Source organism: Suricata suricatta, chromosome 15, assembly GCF_006229205.1.
Source record: "Suricata suricatta isolate VVHF042 chromosome 15, meerkat_22Aug2017_6uvM2_HiC, whole genome shotgun sequence".
Taxonomy (NCBI): domain Eukaryota; kingdom Metazoa; phylum Chordata; class Mammalia; order Carnivora; family Herpestidae; genus Suricata; species Suricata suricatta.
The window spans coordinates 70,164,912-70,182,520 of record NC_043714.1 but is presented as its reverse complement, the minus strand read 5'-3'; the positions used below and the strand labels follow the sequence as shown (position 1 = coordinate 70,182,520).

Sequence of the window (17,609 nt, the reverse complement as noted above, 5' to 3'; positions counted from 1 at the left end):
GGTGTACAAAATGTCTTGAGTCTAGAATTTATGACTTTGTTTTCCAGGGTTGGGACATCTCATGAAGGAAGAACATTGCTGCCTCTTAAGTCATTTTGAATTTTTTTTTCTTCATAGAGACTTATTGTTCCAAAAGCAAAAATAACCGTAACATCTAGAATATGCCAGATGATTAACCCACATTGGCTTAAATCTTCATACTAAGAAGTAGATCTAACTACACCCATTTTATAGGCGGGGAAACTGAGAAAAAACCTGCTGGAAGACAGGTTGCTAACGAAGAGACGAAATCAAAACCTTAGTTGATTTCCTTTCAAAGGATCCCTTCTTCTGTTACACCCAAATTAAAGAATCGTCCAACATCCTCCTGTGGAGCCCAAGTAGGTGTGTAATTCCAAGAGCCCCACCCCACCCCCACTCAGAAAGAAGTCCAGACTCATCTCTCTGAAATGTCCTCTGCAGTGTTAAAATTCGGGAAGGGCACCTCAGGGCTCTGGGACCGAGGACTTTGAGAGGAGGGGCAGACCACAGCACACAGCTCAAGCATGGCGGCCCCCACACAGCCCCCCGTGAATTTCCATGGGAACCAGGAGCCGGCACCAGGGATCTGATGGTGAGGGGCCCCCCATGTGCCCTGTGAAGTGGGCAACACTCCCCTTTCAGGGGCTGGTGCCCGGAGGCCACCTCCTTTGTGGTTGTTTTCCTGGGAAGTTCTCATCCGCAATACGGATTCTTCCATTGCAGCCCATTAAACAGTGTCGGAAGTCACTTAGTGAGTGCCAGCATCCGGTTGGGGAGCTAGCTGGGCAGTCGGCATGCGCGGCCTTATTTAACCCTGGCACACTCCTATAGTTGTATAAGTGCTATTATTAGCTCCTTCACACGAATGAGGAAGCAGGAGCTGTGGGAGGTTGTCACCTGCCCAGAGGCACACCGGAAGTGGCTGACCTCGGCAGAGCTGGCTAAGGACAGGCAACATCAGAGAAGAATTCAGTGCCCTCTTCCACACTTGCTGGGGCCTGGCCCCCAGAGAAGAGGTGGGGACAGGGTCCCCCAAACCTGAGCTGGCCTCAGGGTCTGGGAGTCCTTTGGCCACAGGCTGCAAATAATGAATGTGAGAAGATCCTGGGACCAGCGTGTCTCTTGGAAGGGGCTGGCTCAAGAGACGGACCTCAACTGAGGGTCCACCAGATGGCAGAGCAGGAGGTTGGCAGGAGGAAGTGTCCCCACCGTGTTCAGGAGGTGGCACCCAGAGACAGAGTTGGAGCCCCTCTAGGGATTGTCCTTGGCCTCCAACTTGAGAGGGGACAGCAGGCCGCAGCCCCGCTGGTGTGACTACGGGAATGAGGCTTGTCAGCCTTCCAGGTGGCTTAGTATCAGAAGCCCCAGCCATGCTCCGTTCCCGGGGTGCACTGTGGTCTGCCTGGATGGGCCTGTAGGGCCAAGGGCAGGGCCTGGGGGCGGAGGGGTCCTGCACTGATCAAGGACGAGTCTGGGAAAAGGGGGTGCCTCGTCCCTTCAGGTGCTGTTAGTAATAACCCCCGTTTTAGTGGAGTCCGACAGTGGTTCTCAGCAGAGGGTGACTTTGCCCCCCAGGGGACCCTGGCCAATGTCCGGAGACAGTTTTGGTTGTTCCCAACCAGGGAAGTGCTTCTGGTGTTGAGTGAGGGGGGCTGGGAATGCAGCTGAGTGCCATACAATGGACAGGAGAGCCTGTCACCACAGTGACTTATCCGGCCTGAAATATCAACAGTGCCAAGTGGAGAAACCCTGGATTATAACCATCACTGAAAATTCCTCTTCCTGAAACAGACAGAGAAACCGCAGAGGAAAGTGGCCCCAAATCTCCCCAGTGAGCAGAGCTGAGCCACAGGTAGCTGGCATGTTTGATCTTCACATTAATAGCCTTGGAAATCAAAACTGCCAGGTATTATATGTGTGTGTGTGTGTGTGTGTGTGTGCGTGCATGCGTGTGCACACACACACACACACACACACACACACACATCTCAGATCCAGGCATTGTTCCTCTAGACCCTTCGAGCCATGCAATGGGACAGGTACTATTGCTTTCTCCTTGTATAGATGAGGATGCATAAAGGCTCAGAGAGGTTAAGCAACTTGCTCAAAGCCACACAGCCAGTAAGTGGCCCTAGCCATGGCGGACACTCAAGAGGCTTTGGGTTAAAGGGTATGATTGAAAGAAAAAAAAAAAAAACCTGGAGCTAGGGCAGGAGACAGGGTGTGGGTCCAGACTGCTCCTGATCGGCTCCGGGGCTGGGACATATACCTTACTTCGGGCTTTTGTCTCTTTATCTATAAAATGAAGGACACAGAAGAAATCGTCCTCCATATTCCGTGATTCTTTCAATAGAAATCTTAAAACGGAACCATTTTAGTTTCTTTGTCTCCTCCCCCATCCACGACACCTATTCCTTCCTCCCAGAGCCTGGTCCTCATTTCCAGGGATACAAAGCTCATCTATAATCCAGGAGCAGTTAAAAACCACGCTGGGCTGCGATCAATTAGCAAGAGTCTTAAGAAAGTGGTAATTTATTGCATTTTGTGCACTCGCTACGCCAGAAAAGCTAATGTATGCTCACAGAAATGGAGGTACGAGACAGATGGCTGAAAATGCATGGCAGGCACATATATTTTAAGTCTGTAGGTTTGAGCCAGAAATAAATGAGGGGTGTGACAGCTTCAGGGCAGAATGAGAGACGTCTTTCCAGGCAAAAAGGATAAACTTGCCAGCGATTAAATGGGCTAGTCTCAGGGATTCATTCATTGATTTAAGCATCTACTATGAAGCATCCGTGACCGCGGTTGGAGAGGTGACAGAGATGCAGACAGTTGTCAAGGACACTCTCTGACGGGCGTGGATGACAGGACACCCTCAGTGCTGACCGTCCTCCTCATTCTCTGTGCACGTTAATGATCACAGTAACCCTCTGAAGCAGGTCCCATTACCATCCCCATTACTCAGGTGAAGAAACAGAGTCCCAAGGAGGTTAGGTGACTTGCGTTGGGTTTCTAACAATGTCAGGTGGCTCAGAGAGCCCGCTGTCACCAGGACACTTCTGTGTCTGTACACGTTGCAACAGCCCAATCTGTGAAATGTTTGGTGGCTCTGAGTGTCTCTTTCCTCCCAAACGGTAGCATGGGAGAGTGGAAGTCACTTATGGGTGACTGAGCCCAGCAGGTTTCATGCCTCTCTAAACTCATGAACTTGATGCTTGACTCAGAGCTCAGTCTACAAGGTATACAGAACATGGCTCTCCTTCCACGGCCCTGGAGCCCAGTGTGGAATCAAGCGCTCTTGACTTTGCCCACCTCCCTGTTCTCTTTTTGCGAATGACAAAACTTAGCCCCAAAGAGCCTATAATTGGAGTGGAAAGGACTCATTCCCCATCTGTCAAATGAGGTAGTTGGAACAGCTTCAACATGATTTCCTAAGCACCTACTACCCTGTGTCAGGAGGGTCCCTGGGATCTGAGAGGCACAGTGACTACGAGGACCCAAGAGACACTTCATGTGGGTCTGGCTCACAAGCATGACTTCCTTACACTGGCGGGGGGGGGTGTCCCTGGATCAGCAGGGGAGCCCTGTCTGTGGATCCCGGGAGGGGCACAATGATTTGGAGTCTGTTCAAGGAGCCCTCACTCAAGGACCACGTTGTTCTGGGATCTGACACAGACCGCTCTGGCCCTTGCCGCTCAGGAGGCTCATGGACAGCACTGTTGCTTTAGGCAGAAGGGCGGTGCTATGGGTTGAATTGTGTCCCTTAAAAAAAGAGATGTTGGGGGTGCCTGGGTGGCCCAGTCTGTTAAGTGTCCGACTTCAGCTCAGGTCATGGTCTCGTGGTTTGTGAGACCCCCCTTCGTGGCCAAATGGCGGGTGCTGGCCAGTGAACCTTACCTGCTGTGGCCGTAGCTTTCGGGAGTGTGGTACATGAAGACGTGTCCTCGGGCTCTCCTGGCCCAGTGCCTGGCCATGTCGATCACAGGACAGGTGATGAAGTAGTCCCTGGGCAAATGAGGCAGAGGGGGGAGCTTCATTATACAGAGCAGCTCTGTAGACCTAGTGTAACTGAAGGTGCCCCAATGCCCCTGGGACATTTGACAATGTTTGGGAGACATTTTTGGTTGTCACAGCTGGAGGTGAAAAGGGTCTTACTGGTATCTAGCGGGGAGGGGCCAGGAAGGCTGCTAAATGTAGGGACAGATCGCACAGCAAGGATCATCTAGTCCCAAGTGGCAATACTGAGGAGGTTGAGAACCCCGTTCTAGGTCCCCGAAGCGTCACATTTGCTTCCGTTCTGGGGCTGATGGAAAGACCTTTCAGAAGCACCAGCTTACCATGGTGGGGCCATGCGTGGGCTGGTGCTCAAGGGCCGTGCTGTGAGAGGGGGTGAGCCTGGTCAGAAGCCCACAGACCTCGGGGGGCCTTGGGTCCACCAGGTTCTGAATCCCACTCAGCGGCCCCTGCATCTCCTTGAACCTTCCATCTCCTCAGCTGACAAATGGGGCCTATGGGTCTTGCCCTGGAGGGATCTTGTGATGACTGAGGCTGATAACAGCCATGAAAGTGCCTCAGTGCAGAGGGTGTGTCTCCCCCTCTCTCTGGTTGTTGAGCTGAACCCCTTGGTTGAGTGCAGAGGGCAGTGAGAGTGTTTATAGCAAAGGCCCTGTGGGTTGGAAGGGCGCAGGAGGGAGCCATGCTTCATCTCCTGACAAGAGGGGTGGTGAGCAAGACCCGGATGGAACCGGACCTATGGGAAAGAGTCCCACCTCGCAGCCAGTGGGGGGCGCTGCTGAGGAGAGGCAGGGAGGCCACCGTCTGAGCCTGGCCGGAGGTCCTGAGGGCCTGAGCTAAGGGCAGGCTGGCGTCCCTCATCCCTTGGTGGCCCTTTCCTTGGTTACCTGCCCTCCCTCCTGCCTCAGCTCTTGCCCCAGGGCACAGATGTCTTCAAACCCAGTTAGAGGCAAAGGTGGAACAAAAGCTGTTTCTACACCCCAGTCCTGCCTGAGCTCTCTCAGCAGCCCAGATCTGAGCCAGTCCAGGGTTTGGAGCCTTTCAGGGTCCAGAACTTGGACATCTCTGAGCTCTTAGCCTCCAGGAATAGCTGCTGGCTGCAGGGTGGAAAGCCGAACTCTCCGTTGGAGGGAAGATTAAAGCGCTTCTGGTCCCCCGGATCCCAGGGGGGCGGGGCCACGGTGTATTCTGAGCTAGTGATTGAGACTGGGAACCACAGACTCCCAGATGGGGAGACCCAGCCGGCTGGGGGGTGTCAACGCCCTTCAGACCGTCCCTTCCCACCACAGCCCAGGGCTCACACGTGACCCAAGCGCCACCAAGGCCGCCACCAGTGTGACGGCAGGAGCCCGTGTCCCCACCGGCTTACCGGGTGGCATTCTCCAGGGCCCGGGAGAAGGAGGCATAGTCATCAGTGGAGTGCTCCAAGGAATAGTACCATGTCGCAGCCGCCTGGACCCCGGCGTCCGCGTCCTCGCCGCCCAGTGAATTCTGCAGCGCCTGGTAAAAGGCTGTTTTGCTACTGGTCCGGCCTTGACTTTCCTCAAATTGCTAAAGAAAGAAGGGAAGGAAGGAAGGAAGGAAGAAAATTCCCTAGTCAGATTCTGAAAGTCTGGAGTCAGACTTCGTTCTAGAAAGTTCTCTCTGGGAAGCAGTGGGACATGGTGTGAAGCACAGGCACCCGGGAGGCAGGCCGCCAGGGTTCAAATCTCAGCTCTAGTGGTGTGACCTCCAACAGGCAGCCATGGCCCTCGGTGCCTGTCTCCCCTGCCTGGAAACAGATACCATGAACCAAAACAGAGAACACGTGTGGAGCACTCCAAGTGGGCGCCCGGTATTCAGTAGGTGCTCAATAAATGCAAGCCAGTGTGGCGAGCTGGCAGGGCTCATCCTGTGCTTAGTCCTCTTCCCCTCCCCCCTCAGCCAGCTTGTCAGCGGGTGTGGCCAGGAGAGCTCACTTCAGCTTCATCGCTGACTCCATCGGCCAGCAGAGGAGTGCTCCCTGCACATTTACACACAGGGACACCGCTCTGTCCAGAGCCAGCAGCATGCTGGGCCGAGGAACAGCCGCGGACACGCTGATGAAGCTCCGTGTGCTCCTGGGCCTTGCGCCCTGGTGGGCAGAGGCGAGAATAAAGCAAATAATTATAAGTTTATCAGGTTTCCGGGGCCATGAAGGGAAACAGGAGGTTGAGAGGGATGGGGTGGGGGCTAGGTTTTATAGAGCGGTCAGGGTAGGCCCACAGCACTCTGGGAGGCATGTCTGAGTATCTTTCTCTCTCTTTCTTCCCTCCCTCCACCCTCTTTCCCTCCCTCCTTCCTTCCTTCCCTGTCCTGACATTCCTGGTCTCAGGACCCTCTAAGAAGACCATCTCCCCATCCCCGCAACTCAGTTTCCCCAGTTCTGAAGACAAGGGGCAGCAGGATGTCAGAGATGCAGCTGTTGAGTGTGAGGCCCAGACCCCTCGGCCCCTGGGAAATCCTATGCTGTGTGTTTGCATATTTCTAGGCTCTTACATCAACAGCAAAATATGCTTATCAAGACACTGTGGTATGTTTAAATAGTTTTTCTAAACATTTCCAAGCGTACAGGACCTGTGATTAGACTTGGAGGCCTGGGTATGATCAGGACGCAACCCTTACTGTCTGAGACATTCTATCAGTCCATCCTGGGGGCGGACCTCAGCCTGGCTCACCCGGAAGAGGCCGGACCCATTAGTGGACTAACTGATCAAAGCTGTGTCCATCAGCTGAGGGGGGTGGTGAGGGATGGAAAGCAGAGAGGCATTGGACAGCACCCTTTTAATTCTGTCTATAATGCGTGTTTCTTGGAAGAAGATCTGAAGCAAATATGGCAAAATATTAATATCTGTTAAAAATGAACAGTTAAGGGGCAGCTGGGTGGCTCAGTTGGTTAAGCCTCAGACTTCAGCTCAGGTCATGATCTCATAGTTCATGGTTTTGGGGCCCCACCTCGGGCTCCGTGCTGACAGCTTGGAGCCTGGAGCCTGCTTCGGATTCTGTGTCTCCCTCCCTCTCTGCTCCCCCTCCACGCTTGCTCTGTCTCTGTCTCTCAAAAATGAATAAACATTTTAATAATTAAGAAATAAAATGGATAGTGAATACAATAGCATTCATTATATCAAAGACTTTCAAGTATTTTTCCTGAAATAAATTTGTCTATTGATTGATTGATTGATTGATTGATTGATTTTGAGAGAGCAGGGAGAGGCAGAGAGGGAGGAAGAGAGAGAGAGAGAGAGAGAGAAAGATAGAATTCCAAGGAGGCTCCACTTAGCACAGAGCCTGATGCGGGGCTCAATCCCATGACTGAGATCAGGAACTGAGCTGAAATCAAGAGTTGGACCCTTAACCAACCAAGCCACCCAGGCACTCTTCACGTATTTTTGACTATGATCTATAGTAAGAAAGACATCTCACACATCAGAACACATGTACACACACAGACACACACACAGACACACACACACACACACACACACACACAGGCCTGACATAATGTTCATGGGGGACATTCATGCTCATAACTCTTACCACATATGACGGACCTGAGAGTTTCCATTCTGTCCTGTTCTGGTCTAACCTAGTCTGCTCAAAATACTTGCCTGCAATCTCTTTGACGAACTTCTAGTAGTTCAGGGAAGAAACTGCATTTTACTATTCTCTGCCCTTTTCTGAGTGTTTGGAACATTTTATAACAGAAAAATCAGTACCCATGCGCGCACCTCTGATGATTGCCATTTAAGGTGCATATTTCACCGATGCATCAAAGTCACCACATGAATTGGAAACTTTCACAGAATTGCTGCCAAATTCCAACACAATGCGCATAGAAAGGGCTTAGCACAGTTCTGGGCACACTGTCAGTAGATGTGAGTGTTAGTAACCTGCTCCCGGCCAGGGCTGGCCCCCCCCCCGCCCCCGCACACTCTCAATGCTGTGTGCGGTCCCCAGGTGCTGGCAGTGTTTGCTTCTCAGTTGCTTCAGAACTGCCATGCAGCAAGAGGGGCACACGGTGCTCAGGGTGGCACTTAGCTGTGGCTTCTCAGTGAGAGTGTCAGACAGATGATTAGTGATGATACCGGCCTTTGCAGAGATAATATAGGCTCAAAGCTGCGAATAGACACCAGAGTCTAACCTCTTGGGCTCCAATTCCCAGAGTTGGAGAGACCTGGACTTGGATGCCAGCTTTGCCACTTATCAGCTGCTTTACCTTCAGCAAGTTACTCAATCTCACTGTGCCTTTGTTTCCTCCTCTGTAAAATGGGTACAGTAATACTACCCTCTCCATAAAACTGTCATGCTGTTAAAGGAAATGATACCTCCAAGCTTCCCAGCATGATGTGTGCTGGTGTTGCTAGATGTTCATACATACAACCCTGGGTCCAGCCCAGATGGGTCAGGGAAGCCCATGTCTTAGCGGCCTCATCGATGCTGGTCCTGTCGGGAACCCCTCTTTCCTGTCACTGCTGCAGAATGGTCCCATCGAATGGGCAATGTCCCTTCATGAGCCCTTTGGAAACTACTTCCACAACGAGGCGGCTTTTATGAGTGGCAGGCCACCAAGCCCTGGCGGTGCTAGAAGTGTGTCTAACATAGAAGAGTCTGAAGCCAGAGGGAGGGGCCTGGCTTGTGCACCCCCGAGACCGTGATTGCATTCATGTTTTCAGGGGATCTGAGCCGGCGGCTGAGACTAGCCAGGGCTCGGCCTTTTTGGCCGCTCATAGTCCACAGACGGGTGGTGCGTGGCCTCTGGGCCCCCCTGGGACCACGTGGGATGGCGAAGGGGCCCGTCTCCAACAGGAGCCACATCTCCTCGTTCTTGGCCAGGACCAAAGCACAGATGCCGTTTCTAGTTTAATTAGAGAGTCGGCAGGAGGGATGGGGCCGCCACGTGACTCCCGGCACGGACTTCCACAAGCTGTAATTACACGCGCAGTCCGGCTCCGAAGCGGCTCTGCTAGGGGCTGGGCCTCGGTAAGGGCCACCAGGCTCTCGCACGTCCTGTGTGTGTGTGTGTGTGTGTGTGTGTGTGTGTGTGTGTGGTTAAAGGGCTGCCATTAATATGTCCTACAGAAAAGTTCCAGCCTGTCAGGAAGCTTCCAAGACCACGAAGTGCTTCCCCGTGGCCCGGAATGCCTCGTGGCCTTGGGCACAGAGCACGGGGTCTGTATTTGGGAGATGCGGGTTCAAACCCACCTCTGGTGTGGACCTCAGAGGAGTCCCCGCCGTCCATAAATATGTGCTCAGTAAATATTCCTCTCTGGGCCTGGAGTTGACCTTAGAATCCAATGAATTAATGATGACCAAGTGGCTGACATGCAGGTGACGGTACGTGTTCCCTCTCTCTCCTCTAGCCCGTAAATTACTGAAAATAAACGTCCTTATGTTCACTCCAGGGCTGACAGACGCCATGAAGAATGCTTTGCTGTAGGGCCTTTACCTTCTATTACCACTATTCCTGCAACAAATTTCTATTGAGAGCCTGAACCTGCTGGGAACATTCGGGATGCGTCAGGGAACAGTACAAGATAAATCATCTCTGCCCCTCGCTGGCTGCCGGCTGAGCTGGAGAGCCTGATGGATACAGAAAGCTCGGTGGGGAGAAGGACAGGACAAGAGCGGCAGGGCAGGAAAGGGGGTGGGGGTCCCGGATGGTGAGGGTTAGACCATAAGTCGGGTCATCAGGGTGGGTCTCAGGCCTCGTGGAGGACAGTGGAGCCAAGACTTGGGGAGGTGGGGGTGAGGGCGTAAGCGGCGAGCCGGGAGAAGGGGAGGCCGGTGTGGCCAGTGCAGAGGATGAGGGCAGGGGAGCTGAGATGAGGCAGAGGGAACGGAGGGCGGAGCGGCTGGTGTGGCCCCGCCCTGATTTTGCTGATTCAGGAGGGGCCAGGAGAAGGGTCTTCCACTGTGGTTTGCAGGTGCCACCAGCCAGGGATGGGGGTCTATCTCAGAGAAAGGGACAACAGCCATCTGCCAGGCATCTTTGAGTGAGAGCCCGCTGTCCTCTGGGCTGGTAGGGAGCTCACTGGGCCCGGCTTCCTACTACCCCCCTCTCCCGCCACACCAGTCCCTTAGTATGGCTGCAGATCGCAAGGTGATCCTCAGGGATCCCCCCACACCCACGTGGCCGGCACTCTTATGCCTGGAGAACTGCCCATCTGGAGCCCTCTCTGAATCCTGTCCCTCTTCTTGAACCAGAGGACACCTCTTTCCTCTGGGGCTGAGGCCTCTCGGCCCAGGAATCCAGGGATACTCCCCTCTGCTTCTTTGGTGGCATCACTGGGAAAATCCCCTCTTGTAGGACCCCCAAGGTGTAGCTCTCCACGGCCCACCCCCACTGAGAGCTAAATGCCAATGGACGTCCCCACCAAGCATGGTCTCTTTATGTCTCACCTTGACGTTGCCGGCCCAGCAAGTGAGTCCATTTACTCCTCACCCCAAAGCCATCTGGCTCCTCCCACGTCCCCAGTGGGCCACCCTCTCCAGGGTCACTGATGGTGCCCCTCAGCCTCCGAGCCCACTCTGGCATCATCCACCATTTTTGTCCTGGGTCTCTTCCCTCCTCCACTGAGTGATTCCCCCTCTCTCCCTTCCCCTAAACTGCTCTGTGCCAGGTTCCTCTCTGAAACTCTTCTGCTATCTTGCCCATTTGCAGCTGCTGAGGTCCCCTGGCTGCCATCCGGCCCTCTTCCCTTTCCCTGCCATCCCGGCATGCTGAGAGGCTGTCCTGACTCTTCCCTTTGCTTCCATGATGAGCAGTAGGGTAATGATTCCTAAATCTCTCCAGCCTGAATCTCAGACCTGCACATCCAAATATCTCCCACCTCCGGGGATTTCTCAGGTCCCTGGACCTCAGCACGAGCCCAGTTTAAGTCCATTGTCTATATACGTTCCTCCTCGCCTCCAGAGCCTTTCCCTGTTCTCTCCCGATCCTCAGTCACTAAGACCAGTAGCTGGCCGCTGATTAAAAAAGAGATGCTTGCTGATCCCTCCGGCCCCCCTGTCTCCCCCACCATGCTACTGTACCCCAATCCCAGCACACCCTCACCCCTGTCCTGCCCCATCTTCGCTGGCACCCTCATCAGTTCTCCTCCATCCTGGGGCAGAAACACTGACACTGTCCGTGGCAGCTGGGGATCCGGGGGGAAGGGTCCACAGAAGGTCCTTCACTAACTCTGGTGCACTGGTTACCCCTGGAGTTAGGCAGCACGGCTATGACATCAGAGGCCTGAGAACAAGAGACCCAGAATAGAACCTCCAAGGGACCAACAGGCAGTCCGTCAGAGGCCACCTGATTCTCGCAAGTCTGCACGGATGGAGGCCTGCATTAATGATGCCCCCAGAATTCTCTAGAGCTCTGAGGCAGACGGAGACAGAGACTCATTTGTTCACTTAATGGATGTAAATGAAAGGCCACCTGGGCCAGGAACAGAGGATCCAAACGCACACCACATGGGTCTTGCCATTAGAACAGAGCTGGGAGAGCCGGGAGGCAGCTCGTCGGTGGACAAACTGCCCCGTGAAACCTGGCGAAGGCTGTGCATCTGGTGGAGCCGACGGTGCGGAGGGCGTGGGGGCACAGTGGCCGCATCCTCGCCCGCCATGCTCCCAGCTCCAGCCAGCATTCCTGTCCCCTCACCTCCACGAGAGGGCCCTCATCCACGTAGGTCCTCATCCCTGGGGACCTACGTCCTGTCGCGTCCAGCAGCCCATCTGACCTCCGCTCACACCCCTCTCAGTGACATCTGACATTTGACCCTTCTTTCAGAAACATTCTTTTCTTGGCCTTTGTGACATCACATTTTCCTGGTTTTCCTCCAAACCTGTACCTCCAGCTCTGACCTCTCTCCTGAACCCCCACCATGAAGACCCAACTGTGAATTTGCCAAGGTTTATCACACACCTGGTTACTTCTTATCCTTACCATGCCTACCATCCTCACCTAACTTATTAGCTTGCTTTCTGGACCCCTTAACTCAGGGAAATCTGGTCTCTACTTCCTTTGTTACCTCGCCATAGTCAGTTTTCATCAGTTACCAGAATGTTCTTTTAAAAGAAGATAAATCAATATAACCCTTCCCTAGCATAAAACATTCCAGGGGCGCCTGAGTGGCTCAGTGGGTTAAGCATCCGACTTCAGCTCAGTTCATGATCTCACAGTTCGTGGGTTTGAGCCCCAGGTTAGGCTCTGTGCTGACAGCTCAGAGCCTGGAGCCTGCTTCGGATTCTGTGTCTCCCTCTCTCTGCCCGTCTCCACCCCACCTCTCTCTCTCTCTCTCTCTCTCTCTCTCTCTCTCTCTCTCTCTCTCTCTCTCTCTCTCTCTCTCAAAGGTAAAGATTAAAAAAATTAAAATAAAACATTCCAGTGAGTGCCCACTACAAGTAGAACAGAATCATCCTCCTGGTGCCTACAAGATCATCTAATGGGTCACCTCCAACACATCTGACTTCCTCTGCTATCCCTCCTTCTGTGATCCACAGGGTTGCCTAGCCCTCCAGCCTTCAACACCCCCCAGATGGGCCCTGCCACAGGGCCTTTGCACTAGCTCTTCACCCAGATCTCCCCAGAGCTGGCTCTGTCTCATCATTCAGGTCTCAGTCCTCCCTGCCAAGGTGCCTTGGATTCATGTTCTATTCTCTTCAGCACTTTTCAAGATCTGAAATTCTTTTAAATATATATTTTTTTTAATTGAGAGAGAGTGAGAGTGAGTGAGCATGAGTGGGGGAAAGGGGCAGCGGGAGACAGAGAGAGAATCTTAAAAGGGCTCCAACTCAGCATGGAGCCTGAGGTGGGGCTCAATCTCACAACCCTGGGATCATGACCTGACCTGAAATCAAGAGTCGGACACTCAACTGACTGAACCACCCCAGGCACTCCAAGATCTGAAATTCCTCATGTATTTGCTCACCCGCCATTGTCTGTGCCCCCTCACTGGCATGTGAACTCTACAAGTTAGGGGCTTTAGACTGCTGGGGCCACGACTCTCCCCCGAGCCTAGAGGGGAGCCCCTTAATAAGCATGCGTCCGATGTGTGTGAATGCATGCACGGGCGCTCCAGCCTCTTCCACGTGCTGCGGCTGTTAAGGGACAAGGGGCCAGCCTCTCCAGCAGGCAGAGCGGGCCCAGTGCCCAGGGCCCACCCACCATCACTCCAAGGGCCTATGAAAAACAATGTTCCTTTCAGCTTCTTTTAAGACCAGAAGAGGGAAGTAAACATAAGCACAATGAATCTGTAACCACAAATCCAGCGTGGCTCACATTCTTCTTCACCAATGCGCTCACAAAGTATTTTTACTCTTTGACGGGGGACAAGCCAACCCTGCCGATCTCCAGCACTCTCTGAGCTGAGCCCGGTAATCCTGCCTGGCAGGGTGTCAGGACGTGTAGACGAGGTGCCCTGGGTGTGCCCGGGGTCCGTGTCGCAGGGCGGTCCAGAGCCCAGGACCTGCACGGGGCTCGCTGGTGTTGGGAGCTGTCTCCTCTGCCGAGAAGCCCCCCCTGATCACACGGCAGGAGGCTGGGGGGTGGTGGAGCTGATCTCACTGTACCCACTGAAGGGTAACACTGAAGGGTAACAACACTGCCGCGGACTGGCTAGGCAACGTGCCTGCCTTGAATGACCAAAACCAAGAATCGAGACCAATTTCTCTGATTCCAGGTCGTGGGCTCTCCACGGGGCCCCGCCAGGCCCGAGTCCAGGCCCGAACAGCCACCCGCCCCGGCGCCTCTTTACAGGAAATAGTGTGCACTCATTGGGACTCCTGCTGTAATCTGTCACCAAAGGCTTGATTTTCCTGTGCTGGGGCTGGTGCCAGCGCCTCGGGCTGCCAGGTGCTGCTTCCAACTCTCAGACGGGCTCCTCCCCACCCCGCTCCCCGAAGGGCCCCCACTCCACCTGCTCCTGGACAGGGCCAGCTCCTGCCCAAGCTCGGGGCACGGTGGCGGCGCTGTTCCGGATTTTTCTCGCCTTCCTTGGAGATGCTGGTGCTTGGAGGGGAAGGCAGAACAGTGCATCTTGGAACAAATCTGCTTTTGATCATGCAAATTAATGCCCGGTTAATGTAGGCAGACTGTCAATTTCACCAGTTAGAGAGAGAGAGAGAGAGAGCTCGAGCGAGTGAGAGAGAAAAGAGGAGAAAAATCCCTACCACAGCGGCTGATGAATTTCAACAGAAAGCTGCTACTTCGGAAAATAAGATCATTCTCCGAGAGCAGAGCCTTTCCGGGCATCGGAGGCAGCTGCGATGCCCCACGGGTACGTTGCTAACTTTGCTGGTGTCATTGGGACGCCTGGGGGGGTCGGTGGGTGAGGATCTTCACGCTGACTTGCTGGAACTCCTGCCCACCCACCTTGCTTGGTCTGCGGTATCTGGTGGGTCTCTGCTGAACTGATGGGTGGGTCCAGAGGCTCATTTGGGGTGGGAGGGACGCCCACCACTCCTGTGACTTCCCCTGAGAAGCCGGACAGTGTGTGGCTGTGCGTTGGGCTCTGGATGGCATGAATGCAGGTTTGGCATAAGGAAAAAGCATGTGTGTGCGTCTGGCACTATTTGGAAAATTGGCTCAGTTCAGGCGAGGTGGTTCAGTGGCTTTACGTCTTTTGTATTCTTGCTTTCTTTGGATGATTCTTTGGATCAGGAACAATAGCTTTGGACCTAATCATGGTAATACAGTTGAAGAATTCAGGGCAAAATTAATATTTATTGAGCACATACTATTTTCCAGACACAGCTGTGTCTATGGTTTCATTCAACAACTTAATGAGGATATTGAGTAGTAATCTCCCTATGGTACAGATAGGAAACCCGAGGGTCAGGTTCTGGGGACCCAAATGCTCCTGCTGACATTCTGAGGACATCCAGGATGCTCCCCCCACCCCGGCTCCGCTGACAGCTGGCGTGGGGGATGGGGTCCTGGTCAGTTCCTCCATCATTGTGACATTCCTGCTGGAGATGGCACTGTGGGTCCAGCAAGCCCGTCCCCCCCTGTTGGGGCCCTGCACTAGGATGTCCATCTCCCTATATAGTGTGTATCAAATTGAATTTTAAATTTTCACTTGTGCTTATTTTCTGTCTCCATGCCTGACTGTGAGCTTGTTGAAGGCAGGGACTTCGTGCATATTTATGCTCTAAACACCCAGCACAGCACCTGGCACATAGTAGGTGACCTCGCAGAGTGTTGCACAGCGAACCAAACAGGTCTCTGGGCTGGGAAGACGTGCCGGACACCTGCTCGAGGTGGTGGCGGCTTTCTGCAATGTCCTGCTTCTCAGCACAGACGAGCGGGAGGGGCAGGGCTGTCTCAGAAGGATTCAGGAGAAGGAATCGCTGGGATCCTCTGGAATGTGCCATCCTGGGTTAGCTGGGCCCAGGTACTATGGAACCTTCTGGGGGAGGGGACTGGAGAAACCCACAAACCCAAGTCTGCATGAGGTCATGAGGGAAGGGGTGCACAGGGGCGGGGGGTTTTGAGATGAAAGAGGAACTTCAATACTGTGTAGAAAGGGCAGCTGGTGGCCAGGTTCCCAGTGTGTCCACACTGCATGCTGGAGTCCTGTGTGGGCTCCCCTGGGCTCTGCTGCTGTCTGATGCATTCGCCGTTCCTGTCCTAGGGTTCAGCGCACGTGGGGTGGCGGGCAAAGCGCCCCACGTGGAGCCCAAGGATCGGCAGTGGAGACCTGGCTTTGCAATGACTATAGTTTTATGATGTCTGGGAGCTGTTCCTCGATGCAACGCTGGTGAACGCCAGGGGGTGGGCACCCCCCTCACTATGTCATGGTTGAGGAACGCAGGTGGGACTGCAAAGCCCTTTGCCCCTCGCAGCCCCGGTTCTGGCTGCGTTGGTGCGCAGGCGTGTGTCCGCCACCCGGGTGGCAGGTGGGTAGCTCTGGGAGGGACAGACCTGGCTCGGCCCAGCGTGTGGTCACAGGAAGGGGAGGGCTCTGGAGTTCGATCTGGATTTGAATTCTGCGCTCTCTGAATTGCTTTCTTATCTGGATAAATAATAGATAATAGATGATGATCCCGTCTTCACAGGGTTGTCTGAGGATGTACTATTTCCTCAAAGACTCCTCAGTCAGATTCTGGCACACAGAATATTATTCTTTTGACCTAATCAAGAGTCGTTGAGGCCTGACTGTAAACCAGACACTTTCTGAGGCTCCGGAGATAAAGCAGAAAACAAAACAGATCAAGTCTCCGTGCTCATGGGCCTCACAGTCTAGCTGAGGAAGAAATACAAGTGATAAATAAATACATACTATGTCAAGGGGTGTATGTGCTGAGGATAGGGGGGTGCAGGATAAGAGGGGGAGAGAATACTAGGGACATGGCTGCCCTTTCCATCTGAGTGGTCAAGCAATTTCTCTGAAGAAGCAGACCCCGAAGGAAGTGAGACAGTGAGTTATCTGGAGAACATTCTAGAAGAGGGAACAGAAAGTGTCAAAACACTAACAGGGGGGCATGCTTGGCACGTCAGAGGAACACCAAAGCCAGTAGTTGGGATTCAGTGCAGTGAGCAAGGCTGTAGCAGGAGGTGGGGTCACGGGGTGCATAGGGGCTACATCAGGTAGTGGTCTTGTAAGGACTATGACTTTTCTTCTGCAGGAGCTGAGGCCCTGGAGGGTTTTGAGCAGGGGTGGAAGGGTGACATGACCAGACATCATGTAAAGGGATAGCTCAGGCCACTGGAATCACCGGGGGTGATCACTGGGGGTGCAGGGAGCTAGCTGGGAGCTATTACACAAGTCCTAGATGACGGCATGGCTCAGGGTGGTGGCAGGAGAGATACTGAGAGGTGGCTGGATGCACTTGGAAGATAGAGCCAACCAGACCGGCTGACAGAATGTTGGCAAGGTGGAGGAGAGCAGAGTGAGGACGACCTTTAGCCTGCAGCCCTGCATGCAGAAGCAGGACTGCTGTTCATCGAGATGAATTCAGCAAGAGAGAACATGTTGGTTGGGGCGGGACCCGGGAGTCAGCCATTCCTTCTGGGTGTGTTGAGAACTGGAAGTTATAAGACATCTGAGGGATGATGGCAAATAGGCTGTGAGCCAACCCAGTCTAGGGACCAAGGGAGAAGCCCAGGCTGGAGGTGGAAGCCAGGGCTGGAGGTCCACGTTCAGGACACAGTGGCACGTAAGGGCATCAGGCCATCGCTACGTCCTGCTCCCTCTCTCAGTCCCTTGCATCAGCACCCAGACGAGCTCCTGGTGGGCCCAGGCTCACAAGATCACAAGGTCGGGGCTGCGCTAGCGCATGTTCAGAAGAGAATGGTCGGAGAAGGGAAGTAGGAGAGGAAGGCTCTAACTGAGAGCAAACATGCCCAGGGTGGCACTGGCCCCTGCCTGGGGTTTAGATACCAGCCGTGGAAATGGGCCAGCCACTGCTCAGCCATGCTCTCACGGTGCCTTCCTTCCCTATTCCGGTGCCCGGACTTGAGGGCACACTTTCTCAGTCACGTCCTGGGGTGCGCAGTGAGCTTCTGTCAGCAGACATGACCTTTCTTTGGGAGCGCACCCAGGAAATATCTCCTTGAAAGCCTCAGAGGG

The 17,609-nt window shown here is 53.8% G+C and overlaps 1 protein-coding gene across 1 annotated transcript in view; it reads right to left on the bottom strand.

Annotated features, from left to right (window-relative positions):
* Positions 1 to 17,609, bottom strand: part of TG (thyroglobulin) — a 233,195-nt gene that overhangs the window by 13,475 nt on the left and 202,111 nt on the right. The window contains exons 43-44 of the mRNA XM_029923329.1: positions 5,405 to 5,586; positions 3,919 to 4,026 (exon numbers count right to left, since the gene is read on the bottom strand). Of these exons, the coding sequence (XP_029779189.1) occupies positions 3,919 to 4,026; positions 5,405 to 5,586 (290 nt within the window). The remainder of the gene's footprint in view (positions 1 to 3,918; positions 4,027 to 5,404; positions 5,587 to 17,609) is intronic.